Raw genomic sequence first — 14,397 nt, forward strand, 5'->3', positions numbered from 1 at the left:
TAACAAATTTTGAGATAAATGCTGCTGTTCTGAAATGGTTTCAGCAAATGAAATGCTCGTGTGTCTGGCTCAAGGAAGTAGCGTTCACATTCAAGGACGACGCCAGCCAATGGGTAAGGGGGGCAAGCTGATGTAAACTGATAGAGGATATGAATTGTATGTAGGTAAAATAGAAACGATTCATAAAGTTTTAATCATTTACTATGTACCGGAAAAGAAATATCTCAAATAAAACATTTTCTTTAACTTACAAAAAGCCTAAGAAAATTATTTTAATTAAAACTTAGCATTTAAATAACTTTTTCGAATTTCTAGGGGAGGGCAACTGCCCCTCTGCCCCTCCCCCTGGCGAAGCCCTTGTTCACATTTGCAGAGAAGCTTTATGTTCAGAACTTTAATGTATCAAATGGCTCGCTTGAATCATGAAATCTCTTTCTCACACATACAAAGACATGTCATTTCAGAGAAGATACTGTGTGGAGAATCAAATGATGTAGATGACATAACAATATGGAAAATTTTAAACAGAGGATAACCGTTTATTCAGTTTTTGACGCAATTAACATGTATTCTGCTATATAAAATCACATCTGTCAACATTAATAGAAATAAACTCACAAAACCTACAAAACAATGTGTCACGGAGTTTGTTATAATATATGTACTTTCCACCTTTCTATAATGACTACCTTTCTGTAGTGACCATTTACCTTACTCCCAAGGGTAGTCACCTCAAGCAGGTTTCACTGTTGTTACGGCTAACGGGAATCTTAGCCAAGTACAAGTTCAGGGTTGTCGATACTCGAGAGTCCGTACCCTAATGTTCGAATCTATTCTGGGGTATATGTTCGTTCTTGCTCCGCACTCATCAACGTCTTAACAACAAGGGACCAAGTAACAAACTGTCTGAACCTACCGGTTCCCCTCATACCGCGCAGGATTACTATCGCAACGACTTCCGTTGCCCCGGCTAGGGGTCTTCTGCCTTAGGGGTGTTTAGTCATAATCCCACGAACAATAGCTTCGCGCCACTAGCCACTCGAACAGGCACATGTACCAAGTGTCCGTTACAACTGCATTTCATTTATTTTGTTCCTCTATTGAATGAAATCGTCATTTTCGAATATACACATGTATTGCATTTCGGATAAAAAACGAAAACATAATCTTTATATCAATGTTATGATGATTTTCAGATGATTATTCGTATAATAATAATAATAATGAGGTTACGAGTGTTAAATCCATTGAGTCCAGAATAATTCATTTATATTCTAGTTTTATAATCTAAAATAAAAATGGATTTATTCTCAACGAATCACGATAGCATTAACATATCTACTGTATATCAATTTCATGAACATACATGATAAAATAACCTCACTAAATTATTACCTCAAACTCAATGGCTTAAAACGTTTGAGGCCGGGTGGCCAAGGCGGATAATTTAAATGTCTTCTGCTTATTTTTAAGAATGATTTTTATCATTAGTTTGCTCCTCATTATTTCAAATTACATTCTCTTTTATCTTACCCTCTATTATTTTTTTTATTAAAATTTTAAATGTCATTTACAGTTATATAGTAATTATTAATATATGTAATGTTTACATTTTATAAAAAGTATTATTATTAATTACAATACAGAAATGGGGACAGCATCATGAAGCGATGGAAAACGCCGGGATTTAGCATTAGAAAACGGTAAATAGCGAAGATCTCAGTATGGTATAATTACTTTCTTGTGAGATATATTATAGCGCGAAAAAAGTACAAAAACCTTCATTTGAAATTTTCTATTGTAAAAAAATACATTGGCTCGTTTACTATTATTTATTTTATTTTTTCAAGTATGTTAACTGAACAATAAATAAAAAGGAAAATATCTTTTTATAAATGGATAATACAGAGGCGTTGTATACCTCGTAGTATGTTGATATTTCGCTTCAATTCTTTAAACAAAAGTCCTAAAAAGAAAGGGGTCTATTATTTGTTTCGATATCTCACATCACAAAATAAATAAATGTTTTCGTCTAATGTAGAAATTTCAATAAACTTTCTTGTTTATTTCTTTATTTTCTTTGATTTTTAGTATTTATTTATATACAGTATTTTTTCCTTTCCTTATTTACTGCAGCAATTACCTTTCTAACAGAAAAACATCTATTTATTAATATAATTAGTACGCAAATTATCTTATTAGGATTTGTTTCCTTCTCTTTCCTACTTTCTCGTCTCAACCTCAGTTTACACTAGTTTGAATATCAAAGACTTTCTAACAGATTTTAGTATTTTGACGTCATTAAAAGTTTGAATGTCGTTAAAGTTATTTATGTAATAATTTTAACGTCATTGAAACGCCGAGCCGAGAAAATAAAGGCTCCGGCTTACCACTCTGGGAAACCCGGGATCAAATTTGGGCAAGCAATCTCGCCAGGAATTTTCATGGTCAGTGCGTCTTGTTCCACAACCACCCGGTTGCCCCCATTGTGAGTTTGATCGAACCCACGATAAATGTGGGGGAAAAAACCTGCTTTGTACCCATACTCTCATAGTTAAAAACACAAAATTGGCACCGAAAGCATCAGTACATAACAACGGGCGACTGACGCGGCTGATGTGAACACATCAGCCGCGTCAGTCGAACCAAACTTTCTCTCCAAAGACAATGGCCGATAACTGTCGGTAACGCTTTGTGTCTGTAACAGTCGAAGTGAAAACCTTCATTAAAAACTCACAATACAATGTTTGTGGTACGATGATGGTCGGTAGCCTGCCTTCGGCCAGTTGTATAGTGTGAATCAGTCGTAAGGTGTTATCCTACCGTCCTGGATGTCCGAAAACAAATTCAGACAAATCGAAAAACTCCAGGATTTTCGAGGAGTAGTCTTTCCAGATATGTCCGGTACAGTACTTTACCACTCGGCCGCTTCGTCGTGGGTCAGGCTGAACCAACGATGGAGCAGCCCGTGTGGTGAACACAATTAAAAATTATAGACCTTTAATATTTTAAGTGTAAATGGCGCATAGTGAAATAGCTGTACGATAACAAATTCTTGAGTACCGATTCGAGTCCGAAATGGAACTTGTCAATTTTCTAATTTGCCTTTAGGCATCACACATTTGTCTGAGAAACAAATTTCAATTTGTTTTTACACTAATCTGATGTAATTAAAATATTAGTCATATTAATTAAATTAAAAGAAAAAACGAATGAAAAGCATAGGCTATCTCGATCAAGCAAAGACATTTTTATACCTTTTATAGGTTTAATTATCTATTGTAAAGTTTTGCAATATATATATACCGTACTTTTATTCTATGAAATAATGTACAACGAATGTTTTTCTTTCTTCGTCAGAGGTTCCGTCCGAAGGACTTGTGTTCGGTATCCCCATTTGTCAGTGTCTACAGAACGAGAGGTTAGTTAAACAGAGGTCGTCGGCTCCTTCGAGGGAAGCGCCCGACACTCCCGTGGCCAGTAGAAGCGAGGAGGACGTGTCATCGGGAAGAGCACCCTCTAACGACACGGTTAGCGAAACTTCTGCCTCATCCCTGGCCAGGACTCCGGTGAGATTCGCATTTTTCTTGTAATTTTGTTTGTTGTGCCAACTGTTAACAGAGTCATCCGTGCAGGACAGCGGATCCATCGAATCTCTGTCCATCGCCAAACACACCTGTCTGGACCTAGGTAGATTGGACATCGGATCTTCGGATGGCTGGAGCCAGGGATCTACTAACAGTCTTTACACCAATGGACCCCAAGTTCCCGCAGTCGTCACCGCTTGTTTCAGACACATAGAAACTTACGGTATTGTTTCTTAATAAACTGCATCATCCGTGTTAATTCGAAAATTTATCACAAAATTATTATTATTTTTTAAATTTAGGGCTACACGTGTTAGGTATTTTCCGCGTCAGCAGTTCAAAAAAGAGATTGAGACAGGCGAGTGAATTATTATTTACTCCAGAAAAAATTATCATTTTAAATTAATTACTAAATTGAATTCTCGACTTATTTATAGCTGAGGGACGATTTCGATAGTGGCAAAGAAGTGAAACTAAACGATGAGCATCATCCTCACGACGTTGCTCAACTTCTCAAAGAATACTTTCGCGACTTACCCGAACCTCTTCTGACCAGGGAACTCTATCAAGCTTTCTTATCCACGCAAAGTTAGTTTTTATTCCTCGACAAATGCTTATTTTCACTTATGTTACGATTTGAGTTATTTGCAACGGTTTTGTTCCAGGACCCCGTTTGCCCATAGGCCGAGTCGAAATGTTGCAACTGCTGTTAAATCTTCTGCCCGTTACAAACAGAGACACTTTGTGGGCCTTACTTAATTTTCTAGTCAAAGTAGCGGATAACTCTTCGGACAGACTATCCGAAAACAAGGAATTTGTAGGTATCTTAGTTTTATTCGTAAACTGTACACAAAAATGCAATATCGTAACGATTTGTCCGTCTAGTTACCAGGTAATAAAATGGATTCTCACAACTTAGCTACCCTCTTCGGACCCAACATTCTTCGTATGACCAAAACCGGAAAAGACTACGAATTTCTGGTCGAAAACGTCAGCAGGGTTCAAGAACGATGCGACGTCATTTTAGTTGTGAAGAGTCTCATCGACAACAACGAAAAACTATTCGAAGTAAGAAGCTAAACAAGTTTATACATTCTGCATATTCGCAACTTACTTTTATCTTTTTTCCCCCGTTGAAGGTTTCCGCGGAAAACCTAGACGCGGCTTATCGCAGATTGTTGGTAGACGATCCAGAAGCTCTGGACGTACTTCTTCGTCGCAGATATTACAGTTCACCAGAGTAATTTTCACTCAATAACACTAAACTTCCGTGTTTAATAATCGACACACTAACCCGTACAATTAATTTTCAGCTACGACGATAAAAGCAGCACTCTACCCAACGAAAGTCCACCTATTGTGAGTAAGGAAGAAGAGAATTATCTCCGCCAGTTTCTATCTAAAGATCGATCCAGAAAAAGGGAAAAGAAGTCAAAAGGAAAATCGTCCAACGATCAAGGAAGGAAGAGTCTTACTCGACCTTTGACCCTGGCCGAGATCTCTCGAGCCGAAGCGTCCAGCACCGAAATGTCTAACAGTCCTTCAGAATCTTTGGACAGTCCAGACGTGACCACGTCATTTACAGTTATGGTGCCTTTGTCGCGTGCCGACAGAGGACCCGTCATAGTGCCTCAATTGGAAATCAGCGAAGCTTCGGAGGACGAGAACGGCGAGAGACACAAGAAGGGGGGAAATCGCCCGTACGGCAAGAATAGGCATCCCACCTCTCCTTCGTTTCACGTGTCGGACATTAACGAAGAAGTGACTATAACAATCAAAATGCCTCGTCGCAAACCGAAACAGGAAGATCCTAAGACAAAAACGTCCGAATTGGACGTCGACAAAGTATTGCCAAAAAGCGCTTCTACTTCTATATTGTCCGGATTGTCTCTAGGACACAGAGACAAAAAGAATTCGAGAGAGGAATCGACCGAACATACTAGTACCAGAATATTGCCATTTTTCGGAATGTCTTCCCCCAAACCGCTGAGGACCAGAAACGTGCAAAGTTCCGCCACCACAAATTTTCCTTTGGAGAGATGGAAAAGGAGGGAAATCATCGCTTCGGAATACACGGAACAAACTTAAATTCGTACATTTCTAAAATGTTCTGTGATAGCGTCATACCGAAACGTATCGTACACGTGGAGCACAATTTTGAATCGATAAAGCATCATCGTTCTATATCTTACAACCAAAACGATTCGGACGACGTAAGCAATACCTTCGTAAAACGAATTTAAGATGTACAGTACATCCACCACTTATCATTTGTACGAAATTTAACCTCGTAAACGTTAAAAATGACGTAATATTTTTATTTATTTTTGACTTTATCAGTAAAGAACAAGTTGCACGCTCGAACTACACGGTAAATCTGCTGAGCAGATGTCACCAGATTTGTACACCACTAATCTGAATTGTTCCATTTAAGCGCGACGATCGTATCGTCCATTGTACAGTTTGTGTATAATGACCAGGGATCAAAATCCTTGTAAATATTTCTCGTTTGTAATTGTGAAAAATTTGGAAATTACTCGTTAAATACGGTTCTCTCCTTTGTAAGTCGCTTGTTTTAAAAAAATGTACAAAAAAAGAAAAAATCCCGAGTTTTATACGAGTTTGCATTTTTGTATATTGTTGCTAAAGAAAATTCAGTAAAATTGGTTAAAAAAAAATTAACAACGAAAGTTACAGTGGCGGAACAACAGTTTATATATATAAAACTTTAATATGAGGACAATATACAAATATGTATATATATATATGCGTGCGTCGATACAAATAATTGCAGTTAACCATTTAAATTCATATATAAACAACAAACTTTTCAATTAGTTAAAAATCGGATATGTAACTATATTTTTTATTCGTTACACGTAAACAGATGTAATGCTTTTATATAGATTACGACGTTATCGGCACATTAAAAAAATGTATCGAGGCAGAAATTTATTAATCATCATTATTCTAAAATATTAAATACTTTGAAAATTATAGTCGGTTTACGATAAAACCGCAAAATACACACATTTCGGGCGATAAATCGAAAAAAAACGAAATGTTTTAAAATTCATTTACGGACAGCATAAATAAAGACTCTCTTAAATAAAATTTTCTGGAAACAATAAACGTTTCAGCAAAAATAAATAATGGAAATTTCCGTATAAAATTTGAATTTCCGCGCGCCGAATAAATCCAGTTTCGTTAAACGTAATAACGAGAAAGTTCCGCTCGTATAAAAACACGCATCTAGAACGTAAAACGACGAAGAAATCTTTCTTAAAACGCTCGCATCGTTGGCTAAAATCGGACCGACGTCATTTGGACGACGAATTGGAACTCGTTTTCTTCTTGCTCTTAGTTCGAGGCGCCAACGGTTGTTGAGGTTTGGCCTGTTGATGGAACTGTCTCTGCACCGCCATCTGGAACTTGTGTCTTCGCTGCGGCGTCATCGAGCCCGAAGACAACGAAGAAGCGTCTGAAAAACAAAGAACATTTATTATAACGTTTAAAGAAATTTTTGCAAAAACAAGAGCATAGTTTTCTCGCAGTTCCTCACGCTACTTATTAATATAGATGAGACTACCATAACGTCTCGTATATCTATATGACGTAGAAATTATCAAGCGAGCAATCAAATTCACTTGTGTTCTTTTCAAAATTACTTTAAATTTTGAAAAGAAAGAAATGTAATTAAATGAGACTAAGTTTCACAAGCAATAGCATAGTAGATAATAAACCAGCAACGAGTTGCTCAACTTTCCCGGCAACATTTTAAATTTGTGGTGGTGCCATCTGTTATCATATTTTATTAAAAAAAAAACTTTTTATATTTTTTACTACTATAAAACGGAAAAAAACTTAATTTTGAGGGTAGGAATGAGTTTTATAAAAAATTTTAAATGCTAATAATCACCAAAATTAAATAGCATCAATCCCCTAATAAACAAACTATCCAGCAAAATTTCAGAAATTTTCGACAAAAAGCACAGGAGTTATTAAGCTTCAAACAGGGTGAACAAAATCGTGCCCCACACATACATATACAAACATCCATACATACAGAAATTACCCCCAAATTCTTTTGCATTTCTCGATGTTACAAGGTGCCCTAAGTCCAAAAATGTAAAAATCTAGGGGGTCGGATCACTATACTTTCCCTCCGTATAACAGCCAGGGAAGTAAAAAGTAAAAAAAAGCCACATATTCTAGTAAAGTTAGATTAATAACAGAATTATAAGAAATTATTATTGAAGACACAATTATAAAGGGCTTTGAGAAATCTTGTTATCAACAGCTTGGAGGATGGAACAGTGGATGATGATGTTCAAGAAGACTGAAGATGACAATAAAGAACCAGGAATGATGACAATGGAAGTTTTAATAATGATGAAAGTCAAGTATTGTTTCAATAACTAACCAATTTTTTAAAAAATCAAATTGTTAACATTCTATATGCAAATAAAAGGAATAATAATAGGTTGAGTTATATTCTGGTCAATACAGTAATTTGTTAAATATATAATACAATAACTATTGGATGGAAATCAAGGTAAAAGTAGGAAATGCAACTGTGCACATTTTTACATGTTGGGAGGCTGACTGTAATATCCAGGCGATACAATCAGGATAAATGACTCATTTCATTGCAGCACCTCGTTTGTATAGGATTGGACACTTTTACTAATCTACATTGTATTGCGCTAAAAGATCCTTACTTCATTAGAGTTAGTACACATTTTCTATTTGGTAATGTACCGACTGATATATGTTGTCCCGAAGGCAACACGTGTAAAAATGGGTTTGATATTTGGAGCATGTGTAGCTTTTGTGAAACAAAAACTATATATCTGAAAACTAAGTATTAGAGTATATGCATATGAATAATTGTGAATGTTGATTTTCAACAATAACAAGTTCATTAACATTTTTGCAAGTTTTTCAATTAGTTTTAACACACTTTAGTCTGATCATCATTCAGACTGAGCAACTGAACTCTGTCATTTTCACACTGAGCTTGTGTAAGAAAAGCAGAAACATACAGCAGCGTGTGATGTTACAAAATGCACAGCAATATCTACGGCATTCATATTCCATATAACTTATTGAATTTTGAGAAAATGTTAAAATGTTTCAGTAATTCACATTTTTGGTAATCTGGTATCGCTCTGGCCTCATAAGTACTGGATTAATAAACTGTATGACAATCATTTTGACTGAAAAGCTAAGTAGATCAGTTAAAATAAAAATTCCTTCTCAACAAATTCTTCCAATGTAATGTTAAATTACAAAATGTCCTCAAATTAATTTGAAAAGTCTTTAATTTTAAATTTACAATTAAGATTTCTATTATTTAAAATCTAAACAATAGTAGACAATTCACAATTGAAAATATTAGCAAAAGACAGGGCTAATAATTGAAATAATAATAAGAAAAAAATCCCAACCTGGACTCAAATAAAACAATTCATCTTCAGAAATTTTTATATGTCTGAATCTATCCTGTTAAGAAAAGACCTCTCTGATTGCAGAATAGAAAGAGAAAAAAAATCTATAGATTTGAAGGAAACAATATAACCAGTGGATTAAAAAGTGATGCTATAAACTAAGAACATAATTCAAAAAATAATCATAATATTAACCTGGTGATAAGATGACAGCTGAAGCAACTTCAGAGGAAACATTTTCTGTTTCAACACTTACAGGATTAACATCAGCACTTCCCATCTAAAAATTGTATGGAAATGAATTGCAATTAGTTGCATATTTTAAATGCATTTTTTTAAAACTAGTTTCTAAAAACTTTTTACACTTGATCCAATACTGGAAATGGATGAACAGAGACTAGAAGTGGTAGAGATGGCAGAAGCGTCCTGATTCCTAACTCCTGCCATGCCTATGTTACTTGATGATGACAACAAAGTAGGTTGTGAAGGAGTTACCAGTGGTATGGTGACTGAACTGCTCTGAGTCATATTTGATAGTGTTACCTAAATGAAAATAAAAAAACAGTATTTTATTTTTAAATCATTCAAACAGTTACCTATTAACTGTGTATAAATCTAAATGTATAATTAACAGACATTCTACTTTTAAATATAAGAAGTTTACCTTGATAATTCTAGATAAATTTCTTGTCGTGGAATTTTTAATTTATCATGATAACTAGTGTACTTATTATTATTATTACTACTACTACTTAGGACTAATGATTGGTTATAATTTAATTACAACTTTTACATTCTACATTGTTCCTAATAGTCTTTACGTCAACTTTAAATACTTTTTTCAATAGGATTTTTCTAAACTAACAATTTAAATTATTAAAACTTGCTTGAAAATTCCTAAATAAATATATTGAGAAACAGTAAAGTCAAACTATTGCTGGATTATATTGAGCAAATTACTATGATTATTATTAATTAAATGTTAAGTAATTTAACACTACAGGCAGGCATCAGGAACCATCTCTTGCTAAATTTAATAATTATAATCAAATTAATATTTTAATAATTAATTTATAAGTTTCTGGAAGAAAAGAATCGGCCAAAAGTGGGACTCAAACCTACAACTCCCACTTATTACATGGCTGCGTTGTCAGTTACTCTATCCAGACCTTTATCCAATCATCACTTCCAACCATACTCAGTTACTTACAACACTGTTATATTTAAATAGCGTAACTGGAAACATGACCACACAGTAATCAGGAGTTGCGGGTTCAAGTCTCGCTTCGGGCTAATTCTTTTCTTTTGGAACCTTCTAAATTAATTATTAAAATATTCATTTAATTATAATTATTAAATTTAGCAAGAGATGGTGCATAACACCTGCCTCTAGTGTCAAATTACTTAGCATTTAATTAATAATAATAGTAGTTATATAGCCCGATATAATCTGGCAATCATTTGGCTTTAACATATAACTATCAGGTTTGGATGTTCATGTTATTGAGAATTCCTATTAATTCCTAAGCAAGAAAGATATTTTGAAACTACTTAAAAATACAAAACAAAATAAATTTACCAAATTTGGTATTCCTATTCCTAAATTGGTGATGTTAACAGCAGATAATATATTTTGTGGTGGGGACAAAAGATTGCTGGAAGAAGAATTTTGAGGATCTGTGGAAGAAGGACTGCTGACAGGTGAAAACACAATCTCACTTCCACCTAGAGATTATTATTATTATTATTATTATTATTATTATTATTACTGTTGTAAAATAATATAAATTAAAAAACAATGTGTTATTGTTAATATAAAATACTGACCTTGAGTACTGGTAACAATTGAAGGACTCCGAGCCCTAAATAACAAGATATAAATACGATCATCCATTTCAGTTTCTATACATTTAAATGACTTTTATGTGAATTTTAAAAAAGTGGATAATTTATGCTGAAGTAGTTCTAAATTAACACTAAGTAAATAATTATTTCCAAAACAAAGAACATTACACAACTGAATTTCAATGCAAATTATTAATGTAACATTATATATAAGTTAGTTCCCGAATTAGACCGAGTTCTATTCAAGAACCCCTATCATAAATTGAATTGGTTGTAAGTCATTGATCAAAATTAATGATGAAGTATGTAATTTCCAAGACCATGCATAAGCCCATCTAATGTACAGTATAACTTATCATAATTAACACTTATGTACAGTATAGAAATTTTAATGAGAAACTGACTCATTTTCATGATTATTAGTCATATTAGTGTAGGTTGGGGAAGATGTCATGATTTTTTTTAATGGCTAGTATGAAATACAAATTGACAATTCATGTTTTCTGTTACCACAGTAATAAAATACAAAGTCTAGTGTCAAGTTGATATATCACTTTAAAAATCAACAGACTGTAAGATGATTTCAAAACAAACTCTGGATTTTGGCATCATCAGCCATATTTTCTCAATCATGGAGTAAGATGGTTAATGAAATTTTAATGTAATAAAATCAGCATTAGACTCATAATATTCAATGTGTTTATTTTTCATTTAAAACATTTTACAATATCAAACATTAAAAAAAAAAGGAAATTGCTAAAGCATGTTAAACATAATTTTAGAAACATTTTACAATTTTACAATAAAACATAGGATGGAAAAATGCAACTAGATCACAAATTTCAGCCTATTTTTTTGCTACTCACTGTTTTTAATCTGTTGTTTCTTCCTTTCTAAGGAGAATTTCAGCTCTACCTCAGACAGCACATTTGTTTAAAAATTTCAACAGCCATCTTACCCTTACTAGTTGGACAAGATGGTGGCTACAATAAGAAAAAACGATCATGGCTACCAGGTAACTGTTTAGCTCTAAACTATACTCCTTTAACCCTAGAACTACTTAAATGATTTCATTACTAATAATATCCAGGTGATTATATTAACATTTATGAATCATATGTAAAATAAACAACACTCATCAGTTTAATGTAAATGGAAAGACTTTGCAAAATAAAAGTAAAAGCTATTCATTTTGAAAAAATTGAAACAGCATTCATAACAACAAGAATTCATATCAAAATGACTGATAATGCCCCACCATTATCCAACTTCATGAATCATGTGAGTTAGCATCTTGTCCAACATAGCAACTTCCATGGAGAAATGAAATTATCTCTAAAAACAAGAGAAATTCTTTACATATTGCAGACTTATTCATCCGCCATTGCAATTTTTTCCAAAAACATCAAATATATGTACACTGCCCTAACATTGATATCTGGACAATGCCAGATTATGTGAAATATAGATATTAGGTAAACAATACAACACTGTGTTGGCTATAAATATGTTTGTTAGGTTTTGAACAGGTCATAACAAATAGGAGTAAGCAAAATGCTGCATTCAGAGAAATTAACATCAAATGATACTGGGAACGTTTACAATGCCATGTTTACAAGTGTTCTATATGTGATATCATGACTGTGATATCTCATATAGAACACCTGCAAATGCAGATGACTGGAGCTGAATCCACAGGGAAAATTCCAGAAAACCTCCCAAACTGACAGAAAGAGTCCTGGAACAACTATCAGCCCAAATATGGTAAAAAGGATGTCCATGCTATGGGTTAAAGAACTTACTGGATTGCATCTCCATTTGTAATTCTCTTGAAAGACGAAATGAAAATGACCCTTTTTTGAAGCATTTAGTGACAGGTGATGAAAAGTAGATCATTTATAACATTATCAGCCAAAAACGATCATGGGGTAAGAAAAATGAACCACCATTAAAAACTCCAAAGGCTGGTCTTCATCCAAAGAAGGTCATGCCAGACCACACACGTCTTTACGAACATGCCAAAAATTATTGGAACTAGGCTGGGATGTTTACCCCACCCCCCTTACTTACCCGACCTTGCCACGTCAGACTATCATTTGTTCCATTCTCTGCAAAATTCCCTTCACAATAAAAACTTTGGTACTTTGGAAGCTTGCAAAAACCACATGGATCAGTTTTTCGTGGGAAAAACTGGAAGTTCTACGAAGAGGGTATCATGAAGCTCTCCCATAGATACTAACATGTCATTAAAAACAATGGCACATATATAATGGAATAAAAAGTATATTTTTAGTTTTAAAACAGTTTCTTTTATTTCTCTTAAAAATTGCTATGAACTTTCCAAACAAACCAATATTTTTTTTTGAAACATGTTCATATTTATTACAAGAAAAAATTTTCTAACAATGCAATTCCCTTTTTCTTCCTACAAAAAGTAGCAACAATGTTATAATCACATTCAATTTTGAATCACTATAGATTTCTTAATTTGTATGTAGTTATTATTGTTAAATTAATTAACTGAGTACTTCAACTGCATATTAATGTAAGTATATCTGAATGCATTAATTTCTTTTATGCAATTAATAAATCGTGCTTTGTTGTTATTTTTACCTCAAATTATTTCAAAGATTTATATTCTACAAATGCTTCCTAATATTTACTTATTAAAAATGCAATTATAAAATGAAATGAAATAAATAATCAATTATAATATTTAGTTAATAATTAAAATGCTAAGCATCAGTTTAGTAACTAAATAAAAAAAATATTTTCAAGTGTACATTACTATCAGTTTAAAAAGAATTTTAACAATTTTAAACTTACTTTGGTTGAGACAATGAAGTTGAATCTATAGATGCAACTGATGCAACTGTTGATCTAGAAGACCCGGTGAGATCTAAAGAACATATTTTATAAAAAATATGTACATTCCTCTTAATTTGTATAAAATTTGCATCACTTACTATTATTAGCTTCAACAGAATTTGAGAAATTATTAGTATTTGAAGAAACTAACTTGGATATTATTGACATCTTCTTACTGATTGCTGAATCTGTAGTTTCAGCCTAAAATTTAAATCCACAGCAATATATGTTTTTGATAATTTATAATTAAAATCTATTACTGACATATCATAAAAAGAAAAAAATATATGACTGACTGTAATTTTGCTAGTTTCTGATGAAGCCGGAAAAATTTCACTAGCTAATTCCAGAGTTGATGAATTAACAATAGCATTCATAAATTCTGAAGGCCTGGGTGTATGAGTTATTTTAGGTGGCTGACCAGGAACAGAATGAGTGATTTTCACATGTTTACGACCTTCTTCAGTAAATATCTCTGTGAACTGATCGATGTATCTAATTTTTATATATTTGTAATATTATTGTTACGTCCTATTTGAATTATAATACTAATTTCAATTAATGAAACAGACTTACTTTTTTACATTTTCAGAATTTCCTAATTTGAAACTATAAAATAATAAAAAATAAAAAATTCATTAAAAAAT

At 33.2% G+C, this 14,397-nt stretch overlaps 2 protein-coding genes across 6 annotated transcripts in view; one reads left to right on the forward strand and one right to left on the reverse strand.

Moving 5' to 3' along the window:
* LOC136980464 (rho GTPase-activating protein 6-like) overlaps positions 1 to 6,202 on the forward strand; it is a 46,559-nt gene extending 40,357 nt beyond the window's left edge. For both annotated transcript variants that reach the window (XM_067276574.1, XM_067276573.1), the window contains 8 exons: positions 3,361 to 3,569; positions 3,636 to 3,810; positions 3,890 to 3,945; positions 4,025 to 4,175; positions 4,253 to 4,404; positions 4,473 to 4,655; positions 4,727 to 4,827; positions 4,901 to 6,202. In XM_067276574.1, coding sequence (XP_067132675.1) covers positions 3,361 to 3,569; positions 3,636 to 3,810; positions 3,890 to 3,945; positions 4,025 to 4,175; positions 4,253 to 4,404; positions 4,473 to 4,655; positions 4,727 to 4,827; positions 4,901 to 5,675 — 1,802 coding nt within the window. In that variant the 3' untranslated portion in view covers positions 5,676 to 6,202. The remainder of the gene's footprint in view (positions 1 to 3,360; positions 3,570 to 3,635; positions 3,811 to 3,889; positions 3,946 to 4,024; positions 4,176 to 4,252; positions 4,405 to 4,472; positions 4,656 to 4,726; positions 4,828 to 4,900) is intronic.
* A 96-nt stretch (positions 6,203 to 6,298) lies between these two features.
* Spt20 overlaps positions 6,299 to 14,397 on the reverse strand; it is a 30,536-nt gene continuing 22,437 nt past the window's right edge. For all 4 annotated transcript variants that reach the window (XM_067276577.1, XM_067276575.1, XM_067276579.1 and 1 more), the window contains 9 exons: positions 14,327 to 14,359; positions 14,047 to 14,245; positions 13,849 to 13,951; positions 13,709 to 13,781; positions 10,865 to 10,899; positions 10,617 to 10,762; positions 9,401 to 9,580; positions 9,233 to 9,317; positions 6,299 to 7,068 (listed from right to left, as the gene is read on the reverse strand). In XM_067276577.1, coding sequence (XP_067132678.1) covers positions 6,908 to 7,068; positions 9,233 to 9,317; positions 9,401 to 9,580; positions 10,617 to 10,762; positions 10,865 to 10,899; positions 13,709 to 13,781; positions 13,849 to 13,951; positions 14,047 to 14,245; positions 14,327 to 14,359 — 1,015 coding nt within the window. In that variant the 3' untranslated portion in view covers positions 6,299 to 6,907. The remainder of the gene's footprint in view (positions 7,069 to 9,232; positions 9,318 to 9,400; positions 9,581 to 10,616; positions 10,763 to 10,864; positions 10,900 to 13,708; positions 13,782 to 13,848; positions 13,952 to 14,046; positions 14,246 to 14,326; positions 14,360 to 14,397) is intronic.

The sequence above is a fragment of the Centruroides vittatus genome, unplaced genomic scaffold (assembly GCF_030686945.1).
Source record: "Centruroides vittatus isolate TY-2023 unplaced genomic scaffold, ASM3068694v2 contig_7, whole genome shotgun sequence".
NCBI lineage: Eukaryota > Metazoa > Arthropoda > Arachnida > Scorpiones > Buthidae > Centruroides > Centruroides vittatus.